The sequence below is a fragment of the Aedes aegypti genome, chromosome 2 (assembly GCF_002204515.2).
Source record: "Aedes aegypti strain LVP_AGWG chromosome 2, AaegL5.0 Primary Assembly, whole genome shotgun sequence".
NCBI lineage: Eukaryota > Metazoa > Arthropoda > Insecta > Diptera > Culicidae > Aedes > Aedes aegypti.
Window position 1 is genome coordinate 312,967,193 of NC_035108.1, and position 19,765 is coordinate 312,986,957.

Below are 19,765 nucleotides of genomic sequence, written 5' to 3' on the forward strand. Positions count from 1 at the left end.
GGTGCATTCAATTGACATTTTTCTTTCCGACATCCGTTTAATCGCTTGTGTCGTGAATGTTTAAGGAAAGCGCTGCCGAATATCAGTGAAAACGTGGCGAATACAGTGATTGCTTACAACACGGATTATACCACTTACTCCCATTAGCCGTTGAATACTTTCAGTTAATCAGCTATTCGAGTAATTTTGAAATAAAATATTCAAGAAGATGCGGCTTGTTTTGTCTGCATCGTATAACATCGTTTCTTAACAATTGCTTTAAATTTTATCATTTTTATTGTGCTGTCAAAAACTGTGTCTAAAAGTTATTCTCCTATCACGTTCTACTCGAGGAGAATTCAACACCACTCGTACGATTCCGGTACGCACCCCATCACCACGTTATGTTCGAGAACAATCAAACGTCGGTGATATTCCAGTGGTGCTTGACGCATTTCGTGATTCCTCATCGTATCCCATGGAAGAAGAAGCCAATGATGTTCCTGTTATCCCGGAAGAAGACGATGGCGATGATCGCTATGAAGATGAGGATCCTTCGCTGTATTTAACTCAGGGAGAACCCAACTTGGATCGTGCTGATCGAGAATTCGAGAAACGTTTCATCGAAAACGAGTTCGGCTATGCCTGTGACGTGTGTGCACGAATTTGGTTTCAGAATGATCTCAAACCACTTAGTAATGCCGATGGTGCCGTGTTGATGGCAGCGAACTATTTCGAAACTGTTGATGGATTCTCAGCGTGTCTTACTTGTCGAAGCAGCTTAAAACGTGGCCTGATCCCTACACTGTCCCAGACGAATGGCTTTACATATCCAAAATTTCCGTCAAATCTGCCTCCACTTGATCCAATCACCACCAGACTGGTTTCACCAAGAATCTGCTTTATGCAGCTGCGCCGTCTGCGGCATGCAGCAGGTTTGTAGTTTATAGTGGTATTTTTATTTATAGATATATTTTATTCATTTTCCTGTATAATTTTTGTTAAATAGGTAGTTTGGCCATTATTGGTCAAATTATCAACGTTCCGGTGGATGTGTCTGCGATGGTGAAGGAGCTTCCACGGCAGCTTGACGACGACTGTGCATTCAATGTGTGCATCAAGAAGCACATGATACACAAGTCAAGCTATTTGTCCGGGTACGTCAAGAAAGGTACGGTTAAGGCCTGGCTTAACTACCTTGTCGCCACACCGCTGTATAGGCGAAACGGCATTACGTTTAGTGAAGAACATTTGGCGGCCATCGAGCCAGTACAGCAACTTGGAATACCCCAAACGGCAAATACATCTTTCGATTTGGAGGTTATCGACGCATCGAACGAGGTTGAGCTTCTCATTGGTCAACAGCATACCCTGTTGTGGAATGAGGACAAATGTCTCGAAATTGCGCCAGGCCAGAACAGAACTCCACTATCCATCATCTATGATGAATTTGCGGAAGAGTTGTCCTTCCCGGACATATATCTGGGATATCCAAGATCCTTCAATCCTGAAGTTCGCGTAACGCCATTCATGATGGCTACTAGCGAAATAAGACGCCGTGATCGACGAGGAGCAAAGCCGGAGCATATCCTCTTCATGGCGATGAAGATCATGCGCTTGCGAGTTTCCGAGGGATTGAAGAACACTTTCAAATGCATGGGTACGGCCAACATAACTCGCGCTCAGCTGCAAGACCGGGAGTTTTTGGAGACATGTATCGAGCGTAATCTGTCCTTCCTTAAATCCATCCCTAACTCGATCCAGTACTGGCAGCAAAGGAAGCGGGATGTCTTTGCCATGATCCGCCAGTTGGGGAAGCCAACCATGTTCCTCACATTGAGCGCAAATGAAATTCGATGGCCGCATTTGCTCACCGTACTGCATAAGCTGTCAAACGGATCCAGTGACGCCGGTGTAGCAGATATCATGCAGCAGCTGACTGCGCTACAGCGTGCTACCCTCGTAAGCGAGGATCCCGTGACCTGTTGTGTATATTTCAACAAACTGGTGAATGTGATCATGCAGCTGCTCTCGTCCACACGATACAGTCCGTTTGGGAAGTACTATGTTGTTGATTATTTCAAACGCATAGAATTCCAGCACCGTGGCAGTCCGCACGCTCACATTCTTCTCTGGTTGGCTAACGATCCTCGGGAAGACATGTCAGAGAATATGCCTGCCACTGTTCAACTGATCGACATGCTCTGCTCCGTCCGTGCAGATGACCTAACTGAAACTTATGGCAATCAGGTAAATTGAAAGTATGTATAGTGTGATGAGTTATTACTTATGAGTATAATGTTTTCTAGGTCCATAAGCATACGTTTACTTGCTTCAAACGCAATGATAAGCGGTGCCGGTTCAATATACCATATTGGCCGATGGATCAGACCAGGGTACTACTCCCGATCACAACAGGAGATGGCCGACTTGATCAGTTGCGCAGAGCTGCTGTGAGCATGCGGGATGCTCTCGAAACCAAGGCATACGATAGCATGGAAGCGTTCCTTGTTGACCGCAACTGCACGTACGAGTACTACCTTGACGTGATCCGTTCCTCGATTCGGCGACCGACAGTCATGCTGAAACGCTCCATGTCAGAACTCTGGACCAACCCTTTCAATCCCTGGATTGGTAAGATTCTGCGCTCCAACATGGACCTGCAGTTTGTCTTGGAGGAGTTCTCGTGTGCTGCTTATGTTGTTGAGTATGTCAACAAAACAAACAGGGGCATAAGCAGTTTACACCGCGAGCTGATAAAGCTTCAGGAAGAGCATCCCGATCACGACTATAATGGATTGCTGAAGAAAGTTAGCATCAAAATGCTCAACAGCGTGGAAATGTCCGCCCAGGAAGCTGCGTGGTATTTGCTCAGGCAACCGATGTCGGAAGCTAGCCGTAAGGTACTATTTTGTTTGTTACATATTGGTGCAGGTCATGATAATTCTCACTTATTTTATCTTATAGGTGGAATTCATTCCGACGATGTGGCCACACGAGCGGATCAAGTCGCGGAAACGGACGAAGCAAATGGACGAAGAAGAACTCGAAGAAGACTCCACCGATGTTTGGACCCTCAACATTATACAACGCTATGAGGCACGTGAAGGCATGGACGAGGTGTGCTTGGCGGATTTTGCAGCACTTTATACGGAGGAAAGAAGGGCGAAGAATACGTACAAGATACGCAGATTTCCCCGTATATTGCGTTGGTGTGGATACAACATGTCGGAACTAGTTGAGTACAAACGGGAGATGGTGCTGCTCTTTCTGCCATTCAGAAATGAAGTCTGCGATGTACTCGATCGCAATAAGTTCCTCATGTTGTATGAAGACAACGAGGCTGCTATACTCGCCAAACACAAGGAGTACGACTGCGAGCTGAACTTGGACCAGGTCGTAGCCGAGTATATCCGTCTGTCTGATGAAGATGACGTACAGCAAGAGGTTGCTAACAAGAAGCGCGATGAGTACGTTCGCACCATCAGCATGGAACCGAACGATGACGACATAAATAACTTGCCCAATGGACCCATGGCGGCAGTCGTCAAGCAGCGTGCAAACGTCATGTCCAAGCAGGAGTACTGTGAGATGGTACGTGCAACAAATGCGGAGCAACGTGATTTGATTTTGCACATCATTCACAGTTTGCACAGCTTCGATGACAGTATCAAACCCGTGCAGATATTCTTCACAGGCCCGGCAGGTTGTGGCAAGACGTTCACTTTGCGAATACTCATGGAGACCGTGAATCGCTTTAGCCAAGCACACAATTCCCAGAATAATGCGTATGTTGCTTGCGCATCAACTGGGAAAGCAGCTGTGGCTATCGGAGGAACTACAGTGCATTCCGCCTTTCGGATCACCATGTCTCGGAGGCAAAGTTCGAAGCTAAGCTTTGAGGCATTGCAGTTGTACCGCAACGCTTTCGCAAACGTGAAAGCTATCATCATCGACGAAACCAGCATGCTTGGTGCTGATGTTTTGAACACCGTCCACGTTCGACTCCAGGAAATCACCGGGAATTATGATGATCCGTTTGGTGGAATGCAGATTGTATTTTGCGGTGATCTTCGTCAGCTACCTCCAGTAAACGCACGCCCAGTCTTCAAGCCGAGTGTCAACTCAATGCACGGTGCCGTCTTATGGCAGTCTCTCGAGTTCTACCCGTTGGTCCAGGTTATGCGACAAACCAATGAGCAATTCTCCACCATCCTTACCAAAATCGGTAATGGAGAGCAGTTGTCTCCGGACGAAGTCGTCATCATTGAGAGCAGATTCCGTACAGCGGAGTGGTGTCAGCAACACGTGCCGCGTGCAATCCGCTTGTTCCATCGAAACGTCGACGTGGAGCGATACAATTCCATCGCATTAGTGGATCGGGAGGCAGCTGAATGTACGGCGGATGACATTTATTCCGGTTTCAAGGACAACTCTCAGCTGGCTGGTGCTCGCACAAAGGTGCATAAGATGAGTGTAGCAGAGACTGGTTGCCTGCCGTACCTACTGCGGCTTGCTGTGGGTACTCCGTACATGTTGACGACCAATGTCGACGTTGAAGACGGAATCGTTAACGGTGCGATCGGAGAACTAATGTTCGTCGAACGCGACGAAGACGATACTCAGCAGCAGATTACTAGGTTGTGGATAAAATTTGAGAACGACTCCATTGGAAGAATGTTGAGAGTGAAGGCCAGACCACTGGTATACTCCAAGCCTGGTGTTCTGAAAGCTGAGTGGACCCCAATCGCCAAGCGATCAGCGAACATTAGCCTCAATGGTGGAGTTAAGTGCAAGAGGGTTCAATTTCCGGTTGTGAGCGCTTGTGCCCTTACGGTACACAAATCGCAAGGAGGCACATTCTCAGAAGTTGTGTACAACTACGAGAAAAGCCAGGAGCAGCAACTGGTTTACGTTGGCCTTTCAAGGGTTACTTCCATCGAAGGACTGTACCTGACGAACCAGAGCAACGATTTCAAGTTTCACCACGGAAAAGCCGCTGTAACGCCAAGAATCAGAGATCTCCGAACAGAGCTTGGACGTTTAAATAACCACCGTCTGCGTACCATCGGCGAGGATGTTATGGCAACAATAGCATCAAACACGTCTGCTGTTATGTTGATGAGTATAAATGTGCAAAGCCTGAACGCACACTCATTAGACATTACAACAGACCGTGTTCTCAGTGCCGTGGACTTGCTTGCACTGAGTGAAACATGGATGGACAATGGCACACAGGCGGTCCTGGCTGAATTTGACTGCATCACCCAGGAGAAACGTGACGAAACAAGAGCTGGCGGTGTGGCCATTTACCAGAACACAGCAGCATCCACCGCGGCCGTTTCTCACGCCATCGACAAGCTCAGTGCTAGCTACGATGCAATGTTGGGTGAAGCAGACAAGTACGGTGATATCTGCGCCGCCGAAATCTCGGTTATGGGTACTCGCACGTTACTGTTTTCGTTGTACATTTCACCAGGTATGACTAAAACGGAGTTTGTGTTTCTCATTTTCATAATAAATTCTTTTCTTTTACAGGCACCACGATCAAGCAAAAGAAATTTTTCTTGGCGCGTAATCTGGTCCTGTACAGCAAAACGTCCATGCCAATCATCGTAACGGGGGATTTCAACATCGACGTGTTGAAGCCGGAAAACCTTGAGTTCATCGATTTCATGAGGACATACCTGCACCTAGATTTGGCCTCAGATCGATCTCAAGCGACTACCATGGGAGGGTCATGTCTGGATCTGACGTTCACCCGGAACATTCGCATACAGTGCAAGAGATACTGTGCGTATTTCTCATACCACCGACCGATACTCTCAGTGCTTGAGATTTGAACGGTCTGCAAATTGAGAATCTCGGCCTGCCTCCAGTTGAGCTCTGCCTTATTCTGAGTTCTACTCCCGTCGTTGACTTCGTTCTCACTCCGTCCATCAATGCGCTTTCTTCATGATGTTTCGTGACCCGCGATACAAGGCTCAACTATCTGGTAAATAGTCTTTTAGGCTAAGATGTACAAAATAACTAATTATTTTCGTTCTCTTCTACATCGTTCAGCGTTAACAGTGAAACATTGTCCAGTAAATGGTTCCCATCGACAACTATTCCTGCAGCCAGTGCATTCATGACGGTAGAGTGTCGGCTTTCCTCCCGTTTTGCTGTGCCTGGTTTTGAAATCTCCAACCCGTCCATCGATATGCTTTCTTTGGCAAATCCTTGCATCGTGAGAGAAGACGTTTCGTAACCCGCGATTCAAGGCTCGATAATCTGGTAAATGTAATTTGATGATGTAAGGTTTGCATAATATGTGATTCGTGTCGTTCTCTTCCAAATCGTTCAGCACCAACAGTGGAACATCGTCTATTCGAAGGTTTCATAAACTGCAGTTGAGCTCTTCCCAGTGCACAGTCTGTTTCTGTGACGAAGTACCGATTAATTTTGGATATCAGATCATGGCTACCAACCTATCGCAATATTATGCTTGATTCTTTTGTTGATGCATTCTTCAAAATATCATGGATGTTTTGCAACCCGTGATATAAGGCTCAACCATCTGGTAAATATAATTTAACGCAAAACTTTATGAAATATATAACTCTTTTCTCCCACTCTTTCAGAGTCAACAACGAATCCGTCCTGTCGAGTCATCTGATGGGCCTCGACCTTCCTTCAGTCACACCGTCAACATCATCTTTCACAACAAACGGCCTTTTTCAAGGCCACCAACATTTTGATAAAGAGTTAGCTTAAACGATATTTCCTATTATATGTATCACAAATATCACTTTAATCCTCCACTTCGACGTGGAGAATGGTTTTGGTAAAATTGAAAATAGGTACCTGTGGCTAAATCTATATATGCACTCAATTTAAAGAAAAGATCGTCAAATTTCGGCTTGTGAGAATTGTCAACATACACAGGGTTGGACAAGTTTTACACTCTTTATACCATTGGTTTCCCTAACACAGACATCAAATCAATATATCCAGCCAATTAATGAACCAACATCTAAAATCAAGTGGCTTGTGTACTGCATTCTGTACTTGTGAACAATCATGTCCGAAGTTTGGGAGAAGGAACCGTGCCCTTCTGAGGTCTTTGACATCCTGGAAATCGTTGAAGCCATCGAACGCTGCAAGTCTGCTTGCAGATTGATGAGCTTAAACGTTCAAAACCTCGTGGAACACGCATCCGATATCTCTGCCGATCCTGTGCTGATGATGGTGGATATCCTGGCCTTTTCCGAGGCATGGGATGGTGCTCAAAGCCACACGGTATTGAATGGATTCACCTGTATCACAACTGCTAAGCGTAATAACGTTAGAGTTGCAGGTGTCGCTATATATCAAAACAACTCAGCAACAACGATGGCTGTGCCGCACACGATCCGCAAACTCTGCACCAGTTATAATGTAGAGCTGGGCTTGTCAGATGATTATGGTGACATCTGCGCTGCTGAGATCACTACAATGAATTGTCGGACACTACTGGTTTGTCTCTACATTTCCCCGGATACAACGAAGAAGCAGAAGAAGTTCTTCATGGCGCGGAACTTGTTCAAGTATCACAAGGAGACTATGCCAATCATCGTGACAGGCAACTTCAACATCGATATGAGCAAAGAGAAGAACATGGAGTTTGCGGACTTCATGGAGAAGTACCTCAACCTCAAACTGGCTTCGGATCCCACTAAAGCAACCAATCTTAGTGGATCATGCGTGGATCTAACGTTCACCCGGAATATTTGTTTGGAGAGCAAGATTTACCGCTCTGGCTTCTTCTTCCATCGACCGGTTCTATCAGTGTTGAAATGTTAACCAACCAACAAACAAACCAAACGGCCCTTTTCAGGGCCACAAAATCAATGCAAAAGAGTTATTTTGAATTATTCGCACCAAATTAGCAATGATGAAGTATACACTTAAAAAACAATTCTTCAATATAATCGCCTAAGCTTCTGAATACATGTAAAGTGATTATTTTGTATTAACACAAAATAATAACACACAATGTCTATAATAAATCAGAATTGACATGCAACAAATAGTGTGAAAATTAATTGGATTTTTTGCAGTAGAAATGTTTCATAAGTTTGTGACAGTCTCAAATCAGGAAATAGAAGAGGCTAACGTTATCCAACGTCAACTTAACGGTCGTATCTCGGAAACAACCTCTTACTTTTATTTCCCGCATTTAGAGCCTTCAATGACACTAACGATTTAGAAAATTCATTAACCCAACATAGGCTACTTGGTGAGATTCACAGTTTTGAACTACTGTACTGGGAAGAGCCACGTGATTTTCGCGAAATTCAAGCCTACTACTATTACCATTCCCAGCACTGGTCAAAATGCGTTGCATTGTTATTTAATGCGCGGCATACTCAAGTGGACTTGTTTGATGTTATAGAAACCGCACCGAAAAAAAAAATATTTTTTTGTGGAAAAATCAAATAGATTCCGGAAAATACGTGTGAAGTGTAATGAAAAGACTTTCATCAACCTTCTACTAATATAACGATAGAGGTTGAAGTACATGCGTACTAGTACTTTGCACAGGAGAAATTTATTGTTGTAAATTTTATCTAGTTTCAACATACAAGTTTATTGATATAGTAAACAAAAACTATTATTTCCAAAGAAGTAAAGTGTGATGAATTACGTGTAATAATATGTTCCCTAACATATGAATTATTAATGTCAGCGTTATTAGCTAAAACATTTCATTCATAAATCATGTTTTTCCGTTTTGACCTAATTCATCACCCCTAGACCTATTGTCATCCCCATCGACGGTAGTAATACTTTTCTTAATTACCGTAAAGCGGGGTAACTTTGATAGTTTTTTCGAAGAAAACTTGAATATTTATGCATGCTGTTTCAAAGAATTTTAATTCATATTTTTAAAACAAGTATCCTAACTATCGATTCCAGTTGATAGATTTCCAAAAGATTTATTCTTAATGGATATATAATTTTTCATATAATCGAAAGTCGGTTTTCTGTTTTGGGGTAACTTTGATAATGGAGCATCACTCGAACAAAATTGAATGAATTACAGAACATTTGTAGGGCGTTGCATATCTTCAGGCGTTTAACGCTATATGGAAATTTCTGACTTAGATTACAAAAATGGCCCCAGTTTGTAAAAATAGTATTCGCTAAGAGTTTTGAGACCGAGTTCTACTATAACTAGGCTGTCAAGTATAAGTGACGAATTCATTATGACTTCATCAAATAGTGATCGTAGAACAGATTGTTTGAGAGCATTTCGAAATTGCTAAAATCTTATAAATTTTTCATATTTGCATATAAATCCTCAAATGTACTTGATTCCAACGGAAATAGCTTTAACATGAAGTGTTATATTTATACTCTTTACTTTTGCAATCGATTTGCTTAACAGATTAACAGGAACTTTGTTATTGCGAATCTTTACTTTAAACCGCAGACTGTCCAACAAGTTGCGCGCCGGTGGCCACTGCGCCGAATTGTGCGCCAGCCAAAAAGTAAATAAAGAAATGTAAAAATATCTCTCCGAGGAAGTGAATCACTTTTAAGGCTCCAGTCCTAAACTGCCCAAGTAACCATAAGCACTAATAATAAGCCCTTAATCAGCATCATAGATGCGTACATGCATTATAATAGCACCACAAATGCTTACACACCTTATAACAGCACTTCCGCTGCATAGAAACCCTATTACAGCATCATTAATGCTTCTAAGCCTGATGCATACAGGCATTAAATAATCACTATATTGGCTTTATATTCGAATACAGGGCATGTTTAAATGCCATCCATTTTTTGACAGATATACCACGTGCTTTGTGTGTGCATATAGTGGTAAGAGGGAGTGAAACATAAATCTTCTCACTACTACAATTGCAGGTTTTATGACGGGTAAAAGTGATGGTTTAAATTGGTCACTTTTCTTTCCAATACTTTTCATCTTATGTGGCCGTAGGAGCAAATGAGCAGGACAACAACTCAACAATACGAGTGTCGCAGGTTCGAGACGCAAAATGAGGAATTTCATCATCATAAAACGAGGATCAAAATGTGGCAATTGCAAGTCCTCAAAAGGATGAAAACTACCAAAACGAATATGTCTGATACGGAGAAGTACTTTCTGTATCATTTTATTACATTTTTTGCATACTATTAGAGGTTTCCGTTTTCATTCATTCATTTATTTACCCCGTGTACAAGTTGCTTGGCTGCATACGCGAAAGCTCTCTGGCTGCGTACGCGAAAGCACAAAATATTCGCCCTAAAAACCTGGCGAAAACAACTGACGATTCGCACGTGGTTTTATATATGATTACCCTATATGCGCATATAATGCTGTTACCGTGCCGCATTATCGTGCTTACTGGTTACTTGGGTGGACAGCGAGCATAATTGTTTAATCGATAAAAAACATATGGAATATAAATGTTCGTACCTTCTTGTTTTCAAGTTGCAGGCGTTTTAAATCGTTTTGACTGATCACAACTCGGCGCATGATCGATCGGCACGCAACATTTTCGAGGGTCTGCGGTTTTTAGGAAAGATTCGCAAAGTGCCCAACTAGTACCAGACCCTGACGCGTAACACAAGAAGTAAAGAGAAAGTGATCAAAATGCTAAAAATTCTCGAGAAGCATAATATTTCGTTTAGTATGTTGAGAGTCTGGCATTATCAAAGTTACCCCGTTTTACGGTACTTGACGGGTGGCATAGCACTATCTGTCTTTTCATAGCTTCATCGGCCGAATTGAGGAAAACGCGGAGCCGAAACAAAACGTGTAATGAATTCAAAAACGCAACCTTGCACTTTTTCACCAAAATCGCATGGGAGCACGATCCGAGCAAAATGCTTAGCGATCAACTGAGCCACACTATTTTACGAAACAAACTTCTTTCCGCTTCCTACTTCACCCAGCACTCATTTACGCTATGGAAAACCTTCGTACTTCTTCATTGAAGGGTTTTCTTCCCGTCAAACGCCGTAAAACTTCTTCAATTCGTGAAACTTTTTGAAATTCCCGCAACGACCGCATAAAATTGTGAACGTAAACAAAGTTCAATTCGTCATACTGGGAAAAAAACTTGTGGGCTTCAATGTGTGCGCGATGTTCGGCACAGAAAACCCTGTTATTGTCGCTGCACTGTGAGCAGCTGTCATGATTGTTCGGTCAAAATAATTGTGCTTTAATGTATGAACTGTTTTTTGATGGCGAACAATGCATTTTAAAGGAAATTAATATATTTCATCATGCTGAATGAATGGTGCGAGATTACCGTAGATCCATATATTCTAGTATGCATTTTTACATAACATTTTCTCATAACGTTGAAGTGTTGTATTTTGACTCATCACTATACCACAGTGAGCCGTTAGTTGTGAGACGAATTTTGAAACTGATAATAAAGGGATTTTCAACTTAGGGAGGTATCGAGTTTTCGACCTGATTTGCTGCTGACTTACGGCGACTCCCGTTTGAATTGATATTTCTTTTGAACTGCGTATTGCAAACAGAAAAAGGGCTTCCTTGATCGATTCCTAGCAAGTATTTCCCATGCATCAATAAAGGCCAATAAATTACTAGTCAGCAGCAAATCAGGCTATAGAATATAAAATCATTACAACTGTGGTTCAAGATACCGTCAAGGGAGCTATGAAAACTAATTGTTACTATGCTTCTCTAACTCAATATTGTACAGAGATACCGAATATCAGGTTAGGGGCAGTTGGCTATACATTTAAACGTAGGTACCTACTTCAGTATTCAATCAGAAGATTTGTGTTCAGAGTGGTATAGAGTTGCATGAAATTCTGATGCTCTTAAAAGCTTCAAATTCTGAGAATTTAAGAAATGTGATACCGAAGTGGCAAGCAGTTTTCATCTTCGGCGTGGTGCTTCCATTTTCTCCCATCTGGGTTCCTGCTAAAACACGCAGATCCTATCCGATGTTGCTATGTGTAAACATTTACGATGCTAATTTGAGAGTGTAAACAGCTAAGGTTTGGGTTGGGTTAGGTCTTTTCGATGCTATCGTCGTCTTGGAAAAGGCAGGTGTGGCTGGCAACCGTCTGACGTTCGGAAGGAGATTGTGCACTTTTGGCACACTTCTGATCCCTCTCACTATGTATGAGGCAAATTACGACATCCCTTTTTCCGGTAGCGATAGGAAACCAACCTATACTACATAAGGTACGCTGCATTGCGGGTTCCTAGTAAAAAGCATATTGGGGGCGTAATCCTCCAAAAGCAATTTTATGCTTCCATGACGAGCGGCATTTAGTCCCTCGGGAAATGAGGTGTTTAATGTGATCTTTCACGGTCCGACGATGGATGGGATAAGGTAGTAAAATGATGGGGAATTTGAGGGTCTGACTAGCCTTTTTAATTGGGTTATGAGTGGGTAATTAAATGAGTTCGGCATTTATTGAGATTAGGAGAAGCTTGAAGGGTTACTCAATATGTTGGTATGAAATTTTGGGAGAATTGATTCAAAAAGAGAATATGAACATAGACGTGAATGAGAGGGAGGGGGTTAGTGGTAGCTATGGTCCAAACTTGAGTTTATTTTTAGAAATTAGCCTCATGGTAGTTAAGCTGTGGTAAGATAACTTAGTGCTTAGGGGGCCCTGATATCCGTAGCGATTAACGAGCAGCTATTCAGCAAGCCCAAGCTGAGAGTCGTGAGTTCGAATCCCGCTGGTCGAGGACCTTTTCGTTAAAGAAATTTTCTCGACTTCACAGCGCATAGAGCAAATTTTGAAATTTTTGCTCCCTTATGCTTAAACGGTGTCAATTATAATAGAAATCATTCTCCCAAAATTTGAAGATTTGAAAGAAATTAGGCTGTGCACACGCCATTTGAAGTTTATATGGAAATTACTATTTAAAAAGCAAACGTTTGTGTTCAGTCGTCTAACTGCTCGTAATAATTATCTATGGAAAAGTGAATATACTCCGCTCATGCGATTTTTTCACAGCTACAACTTTGCGAAGACCAGATGTTGATTGGACGTAAGGATAATTTGTTATAATTGATAACAAAGTCTAAATCATGCTGAGATGATCATTTAAATACCTTCAGAGCAACACTGCTTTTTTGCTGTAGAACATAGGGATATCAGAATTTGGGCTCAGGCGGCACGTTCCCCTACAAATGGGAGATTTGTGCCTCGCACATCATAGCCAATCATCACTTACCCGATGGGAAAGGGACTAGGCAAACAAGGAGAAAGGAAAGGAAACATGTAAGGATGATAAGATTCATACAAACACCCTGGAAGGATGCTTGTAAGAATTGATGAGCATCAAAATTCACTACTGCACCCCCGGAGGGATACTGAAAATGATTTCTAAACAAATTCACACACTCTATGATGACGTTACATACAGTCACCCCACAGTTATGGATCAACTAAGGGTCATTTTTCAGAACAATATGTGATTAATAATCATGGTGACGCTTTACAAAATAAAATTACCTTCCTGGCACTGCAGAGTATATTTGTTTTTGGGAATACACCTTAAAATTCCCGATTATTTACGAAAAAGTATCAATTTTGCTAGAAATTTCAAACGATATCCACCCCACAGATGTGGATCAGTGGGAGAGGAGGATCCTTATTATGGATCAAATCGACTCATATTATGGATCAAAACACTATAACAGCAATTTATCTGCGAGGAAAACGAATGGTGTGTTAGTGAAAGCATACGTTTTGGCGTTTGTTTCGGAATCGTCTTATCGTTGATTCATAACTGTGGTATATTTTTATTGCCCCACAGTTATGAATCAATGCTTCTGGGAATACGGTAAACATTTTATTTCCTACGGATGGAAAAAATATGCTTAAGCATATTATAATTGATTGCGATGCTATATAGATTTATGGTTCACGTAGGTAAAATGTGTTTTGGGTAATTCCAACAATATTTGAGAAGATATTCCAGTTTTAATGCAACTTTGATCCATATCTGTGTGCTATCCATAACTGTGGGGTGACTGTAATCTACCACAGCAGAAGATGCTTTGCCCTTTAGAGTACGAGAACCTGTATTGTCTCAGAGAACACGACAAGAAACTATATGGAAACCCGTATAAAAAAACATTTCAAACTTTGGGAGGATGCTATCTACCATAATATAAATCGTTTGAGCATAGGGGAGCCAAAATTTCAAAATTTGCATCACTCTAATACACATGCATAAATGGTCAATTGGCAAAGTCAGCTCTTAGTTAATAACTGTTGATGCTCATATTAACAGTAAGCTGAGAGAAAGATCCTGTCTCAGTTGGGACGTGACGTCAGAAATGTCTTGCACTTTTTTTTTAAATTCTACTTTCGGATGGCTTTCTTAGTCTGGAAGTCGAAAAACGATGTTTTTTTACATTCCCGACGTTTCGTCCGATGGGTTTTGGCCTTTTTCAAGGGGTGTAAGATCTATCGTCTTCCGTTATAAAAAGAGTGTCGCCTGATTGGCGACGGAGAGCGCTCTATCATGTCTGCGTTTTAATTTTTAGGTTTGACAACGGATTTTATATTACAACACAACACAACACAACACTGCAACGACTTTTTCAAAATCTTTTTATAATGGGAGACGATAGACCTTACACCCCTTGAAAAAGGCCAAAACGCATCGGCCGAAACGTCGGGAATGTAAAAATGTAATGTAAAAAACATCGTTTTTCGACTTCCAGACTGAGAAAGCCATCCAAAAGTAGTATTCTAGTTCCAATCGAAAGATAGATAGAAAACTTATGTTTAGCGTTTTACGGGTACCTAAGATTTTTATCGCTTTCTGCTGAAAATGAAATGAACTGACAAATATGATTTTCACGTACCTTCAAATATTTTTCAAAATTTTCAATTCCAGAAAAAAAATCAAAGTTGTCTTTATGTCATAAATTATGTAAAATACGAATAGACTTGAAGTTTTGGTTTTGGATAAAATACCTACGAAGTAAGAACATTGCCTTTCGAAAGCGCCGTTTGAATTGTGCGTGTAATCACAGATATATGGACAAAACACTGTTGTATGCTTTCAAATCATGATTCGAGGTTTACGGCTAACCAACCGAGTGGTAGTTTAACAACTACCAAAACACTAAATATTACATACACTTTGCAATTAGATAAGGTGGACAAATTGATGTGAAATTTGCAAAAAAGTTACACGCCTTCTCGATGAGAATCGAACTCACGACTCCCTGTTCACTAGATAAGGTGCGTTACCTCTACACTACGAGGAACTCGTGGACGCGGAAATTACCCTGAAATCGATTTCAGTTAATAGTCACATATTTCGATTTTCGATATATTTATCACAAATTTACCCTTCGTTCGAATATGGATTGTTCTTTCAAAATATGATGCAACAATAATTGTAGATGTTATAACCGTTATTTTTAATAAATTTTACCTTCTTAGATGATTTGTAATCGTTTGGCATTCAAATCCGGCTTTATCACCAAAAAAAAAAAGATACATACAATATTTTTTTTAAACATGCTTAAAACTTTCAGTAAACTAAAACGGTATATAGACAAACGATGGGTGCCAGTACTTGTTTTAAAAATGTAAAACTTGCAACAATTGAATTTTCAACTGAAAATTTCAATAAATATCCAAAAATAAAAAAATGATCAATGTTACCCCGGATTACGGTATTTATAAAATAATATTGAACTTCACCTGAGGCTTGTGATATCCAAGATTTTCGGATTTCCTTTGGAATTCCGAAATTCGTGAAGAAATTCTGGGATTCCGATAGACATTCAAGATCTGTTATGATAATTTTGGGATTCTTGTAAAACTAATAAAAATTCGGTATTTGATTAGGTTATTGATCTTTTGAAATTATTTTGGTATCTTTGAGAAGGTGTATTTCTGTAAGAATCTCTGAGACTTTTGAATTTTACATCAGAATCTCAGTACTGAAATCTAAAAATAATCTAGTTATTCTATCAACTACCGAAAAGCTAAACATTACATATACTTTGCAATTGGATTAAATGGACAAATTGATGTGAAGTTTTGCGAAAAAGTTACACGTCTTCTCAGTGAGAATCGAACTCACGACTCCCTGATCTCTAGTTAGGGCGCGTTACCCCTACGCCATGAGAGGACTCATGAACGCAGAAGTTAACCTGAATTCGATTTTCATCTCAATAATCACGTGGTCCTTTTTCGCAAAGTGCACCTCTTTCGGAAGAATTAGATGCCCATCCAAACACAACGCTATCTATGTATACCCATGCCTAGCCTAGATTCTCACTGAGAAGACGTGTAAATTTTTCGCAAAACTTTAATTTAATTCAATTGAAATCTTTACACAGGATTTCATTTGTTTTATTTTAAAGTTTTCTGTATATTAGACTTTTTTCAGTTTACTTAGGTTAAAACATTAAGATAAAAACGCAATCAAAATTGCGTTCTGCATTTATGGTCAATGTCTTGTACTCTTCCTAGTCTGCTGAGAACTAATCAGAAATTTTTTGCTATGTGCTCAATGGTGCCAAGCTTGGTAAAAATCCAAATAACCTTAAGCCAAATGGCCTTGAAACCTACTGTCACGTTTTTTCGGTTCCGCGCATCATTTCAATTCGGCTAATGCTATTGCAAATCGGCTGGTGCAAGTAAATTAACAGTTATTTGAACAATAATAGTGTGACTATTTCACTCGTTTTCAATTCATAGAATAAGGCGATATTCAAAACTGAAAAGGCAATAGATGGCTCTTTTTCAGAATTTTGAGAATCCAGCGTAGCGCGATCAGTGAATGGAATAAAAACATCAGTGTCTTTGCGTGGTGGCCAGTGAGAGAAACTGAATGTTCGAAAGGTTGTTGTCTGTACTTTTTGCCGCTAGCGCCAACTGTTAGCGTTTAAGAACGAAATAAACAGTCGTTATCCTATTGTAGAAGCGAATAAGACGCGGCAATTTACTTCAGCAACGATACTGTCCTCTTCCGTGTGTTAGTGTTATCTAGTGTATCGCGAAGTGTACCGTATAATTGCTAACGCTAATGACCTTATGCCAAACGACCTTATGCCAAACGGGGTAGAATCGTTTTCAGCGAAAGGACCAAATGCGCTGAAGACACCAACAAGAGTCGACGTGTAGTTTATCTGCTACATCATTTTTTGTCTTGGTGCTTTTTTTGTCAATATTCAACCTCTATGTTACTTTTGAACCCCCCATAACCCCTTAGTAATTAATAGACAATCCTTAACGCGGGTAGATCACCTGGTAAGATCTTGCTGTATCTGTTCTTATTAATAATTATAAGTTAGGTTGGAAGAGTATAAGAGAGTAACAAGCCACTAAGCCCCACCTATTTGTCCTAGAAGATGAGGAGGTCGAAGTGGAAAAATGATTAAATCAGCATCTGAGGCTGGTTTCAATTCATGAGACGAGTTCTTTCCGAGTTCAAGCTTCTTGTTTAAGGAATGTCTAATGTGATGAAACCTGTTCATAGTAACAAAAAATGGCTTTGGACCGTATAAGTAGAAGCAATAGTTCAATAGAGTGCCGATGCATGGTCAAAATCAGTATCATTTTACCAGCTTAGTGGACAAACCTGATGCCGCTTTTGAGAGCTTGATGGTGACAAACTGCTTTCTACAAAAGGTATAAATAGTGGTATCTTTTCCTGAAGAGGCTCTATGCAAAATACTTAAGAATGATATTGTTCGTTTTGTTGACGAATAGATTGTCCTGCAAATTTTCAACGTGGGGAAATAAATACTCACACGTCTGTTTATATGGCAATTTAGCAGAAGCACGCACCTTGCATTCAATACACAATCCAACAATGTACGTTACGTGTTGGTTTTGTTAGCTACGACGCCATCCAATATGTGGCAAAAATGGTGAGAGAATATTTTAGTGGGACCACATTTTTTAGGTGTGAGTCTATTGGAGGGCAAAATCCCCAATGATTGTTTAAAAAACCATTACTTCATTATTTCTCAATGGACCGATGCACGAGTTCACTAATTTGACGTATGAGCGGTGCCGAATTCACTGGTTTCCATGGTCACATAAATAATGCGGTACCGCTAAAACGTCGAATAGTGAACTCATGCATTGGTCCATAGTATTGGAGATTTTGCCCTCCAATAGACTCACACCTAAAAAATTTTGTCCCATCAAAATATTCTCCCACCATGTTTGCCATATATTGGATGGCGTCATAGCTAACTAAACCAACACGTAACGCACATGTAACGTACACTGTTGGATTGTGCATTGCATGCAAGGTGCGTGCTTCTACTAAATTGCCATATAAACAGACGTGTGAGTATTTATTTCCCCACTTTGAAAATTTGCAGGACAATCTATTCGTCAACAAAACGAACAATAATACAGTTGACCAACATGCATTGAAGGAAGAACACGGGTATACCACAGAAGATCAAAAAAATCTGGTTCACATCAAAGTCACTGGGCCTAAATGGACAATATCCTACAAATGATTTCTCACGACCATGTCTGAGTAGGCTTTTGAAGATGATGAGTTTTTACACTCAAAATTCGACAGTTTAGAAGAAAAATAAACTAGGCCGGTTCTAAGGTTGTGAACCGTTTCACCAATTTGTTGAACTATTAGTTAAAATTTGACATTTCGATAGTTATTCCCCCCTCAAATGGTTAAACTGGACTTCGTGGTCGACCCATTTTAGCTTTTATAGTCGAATAGTTATTTCAGAACAACGTTGACAGATGATTAGTTATTCTCAAATTCACTGGAGCAGAAAATAACTTTCAAACTGTCAAGTTTAACCATGCTCCAGAGCAGGGTTATTTTTTACCGGAGAAGAAATAACTATCCCGCTGTCAAATTTCAACTAAAAGTTAAACGAAACGTACCACTCTAAGAAGGTACTATAAATAATCGAAGAAATACTCACGGCCAAAGCTGGTCTCAGTGTTTAATTTAGTTTTAACATGACTTCTGTATTGGAAAATATACAAACAGGTTGAACCTATATACATTTCCTGAAATACCAATAACCCTCGAAAAACAAGACATCCATAGACGATTCCATTCGAACCTAAAACGAAGTTAGTCAGTCAAGAATTGCTGAAACCAATTTTTGTATTACATTTGCTAGGCAGATACGGCTTAACGATCAACGCTCCGTCATCGTAATCATCGTCATCATCGAAACTTCAAAAGCATTTTTTCTGTTCAAAACTAAAAATTATTCGATGAAAATGTGTTCAATGTGTTTCGGTTGGAGAATTGAATACAGTGAACACATTTTCCTGTATTTTATTTTGATTTTGAACGAAAAAACTGCTTTTGAAAATTCCGAAATCAATGACGGATCCTGCCCCCTTAATTATTCATTTTTAACTACCTATAAAACTTTAAATTACCAAATTTACAAGCATGATAATTTTATCTTTTCACAGATTGGCGTAGTGATGTACCTTCTCTATCGCTTGCTGGGTGTCAGCACCATTATTGGATCTTTCGTATGCATCATCACGATGACTCCTCTGCAATTTGTAATTGGAAAATATATGTCGGCCAACTCAAAGAAAACCTCGGTAAGGTACTGTGCAATTAAGCTCTTAACAAGCCACCCATTGTATTAAAAACTTTCCAACTACCCATCATTAAAGGAAAAATTTTTCACATCAACGAAAGCTCACCCGCTGTATGTGAAAAGTTATAACAAATGGTCTCATATACATACCTTTCACAATGAACGATCCTAAGAGGTATTCACTTTCACGTTGCATAAAGCATCTCTGACAT

At 40.5% G+C, this 19,765-nt stretch overlaps 1 protein-coding gene across 1 annotated transcript in view; it reads left to right on the forward strand.

The window, feature by feature from the left end:
• Positions 1–19,765, forward strand: part of LOC5577471 (ATP-binding cassette sub-family C member Sur) — a 227,405-nt gene that overhangs the window by 59,862 nt on the left and 147,778 nt on the right. Inside the window, exon 5 of the mRNA XM_021845711.1 lies at positions 19,417–19,554. Within this exon, the coding sequence (XP_021701403.1) occupies positions 19,417–19,554 (138 nt within the window). The remainder of the gene's footprint in view (positions 1–19,416; positions 19,555–19,765) is intronic.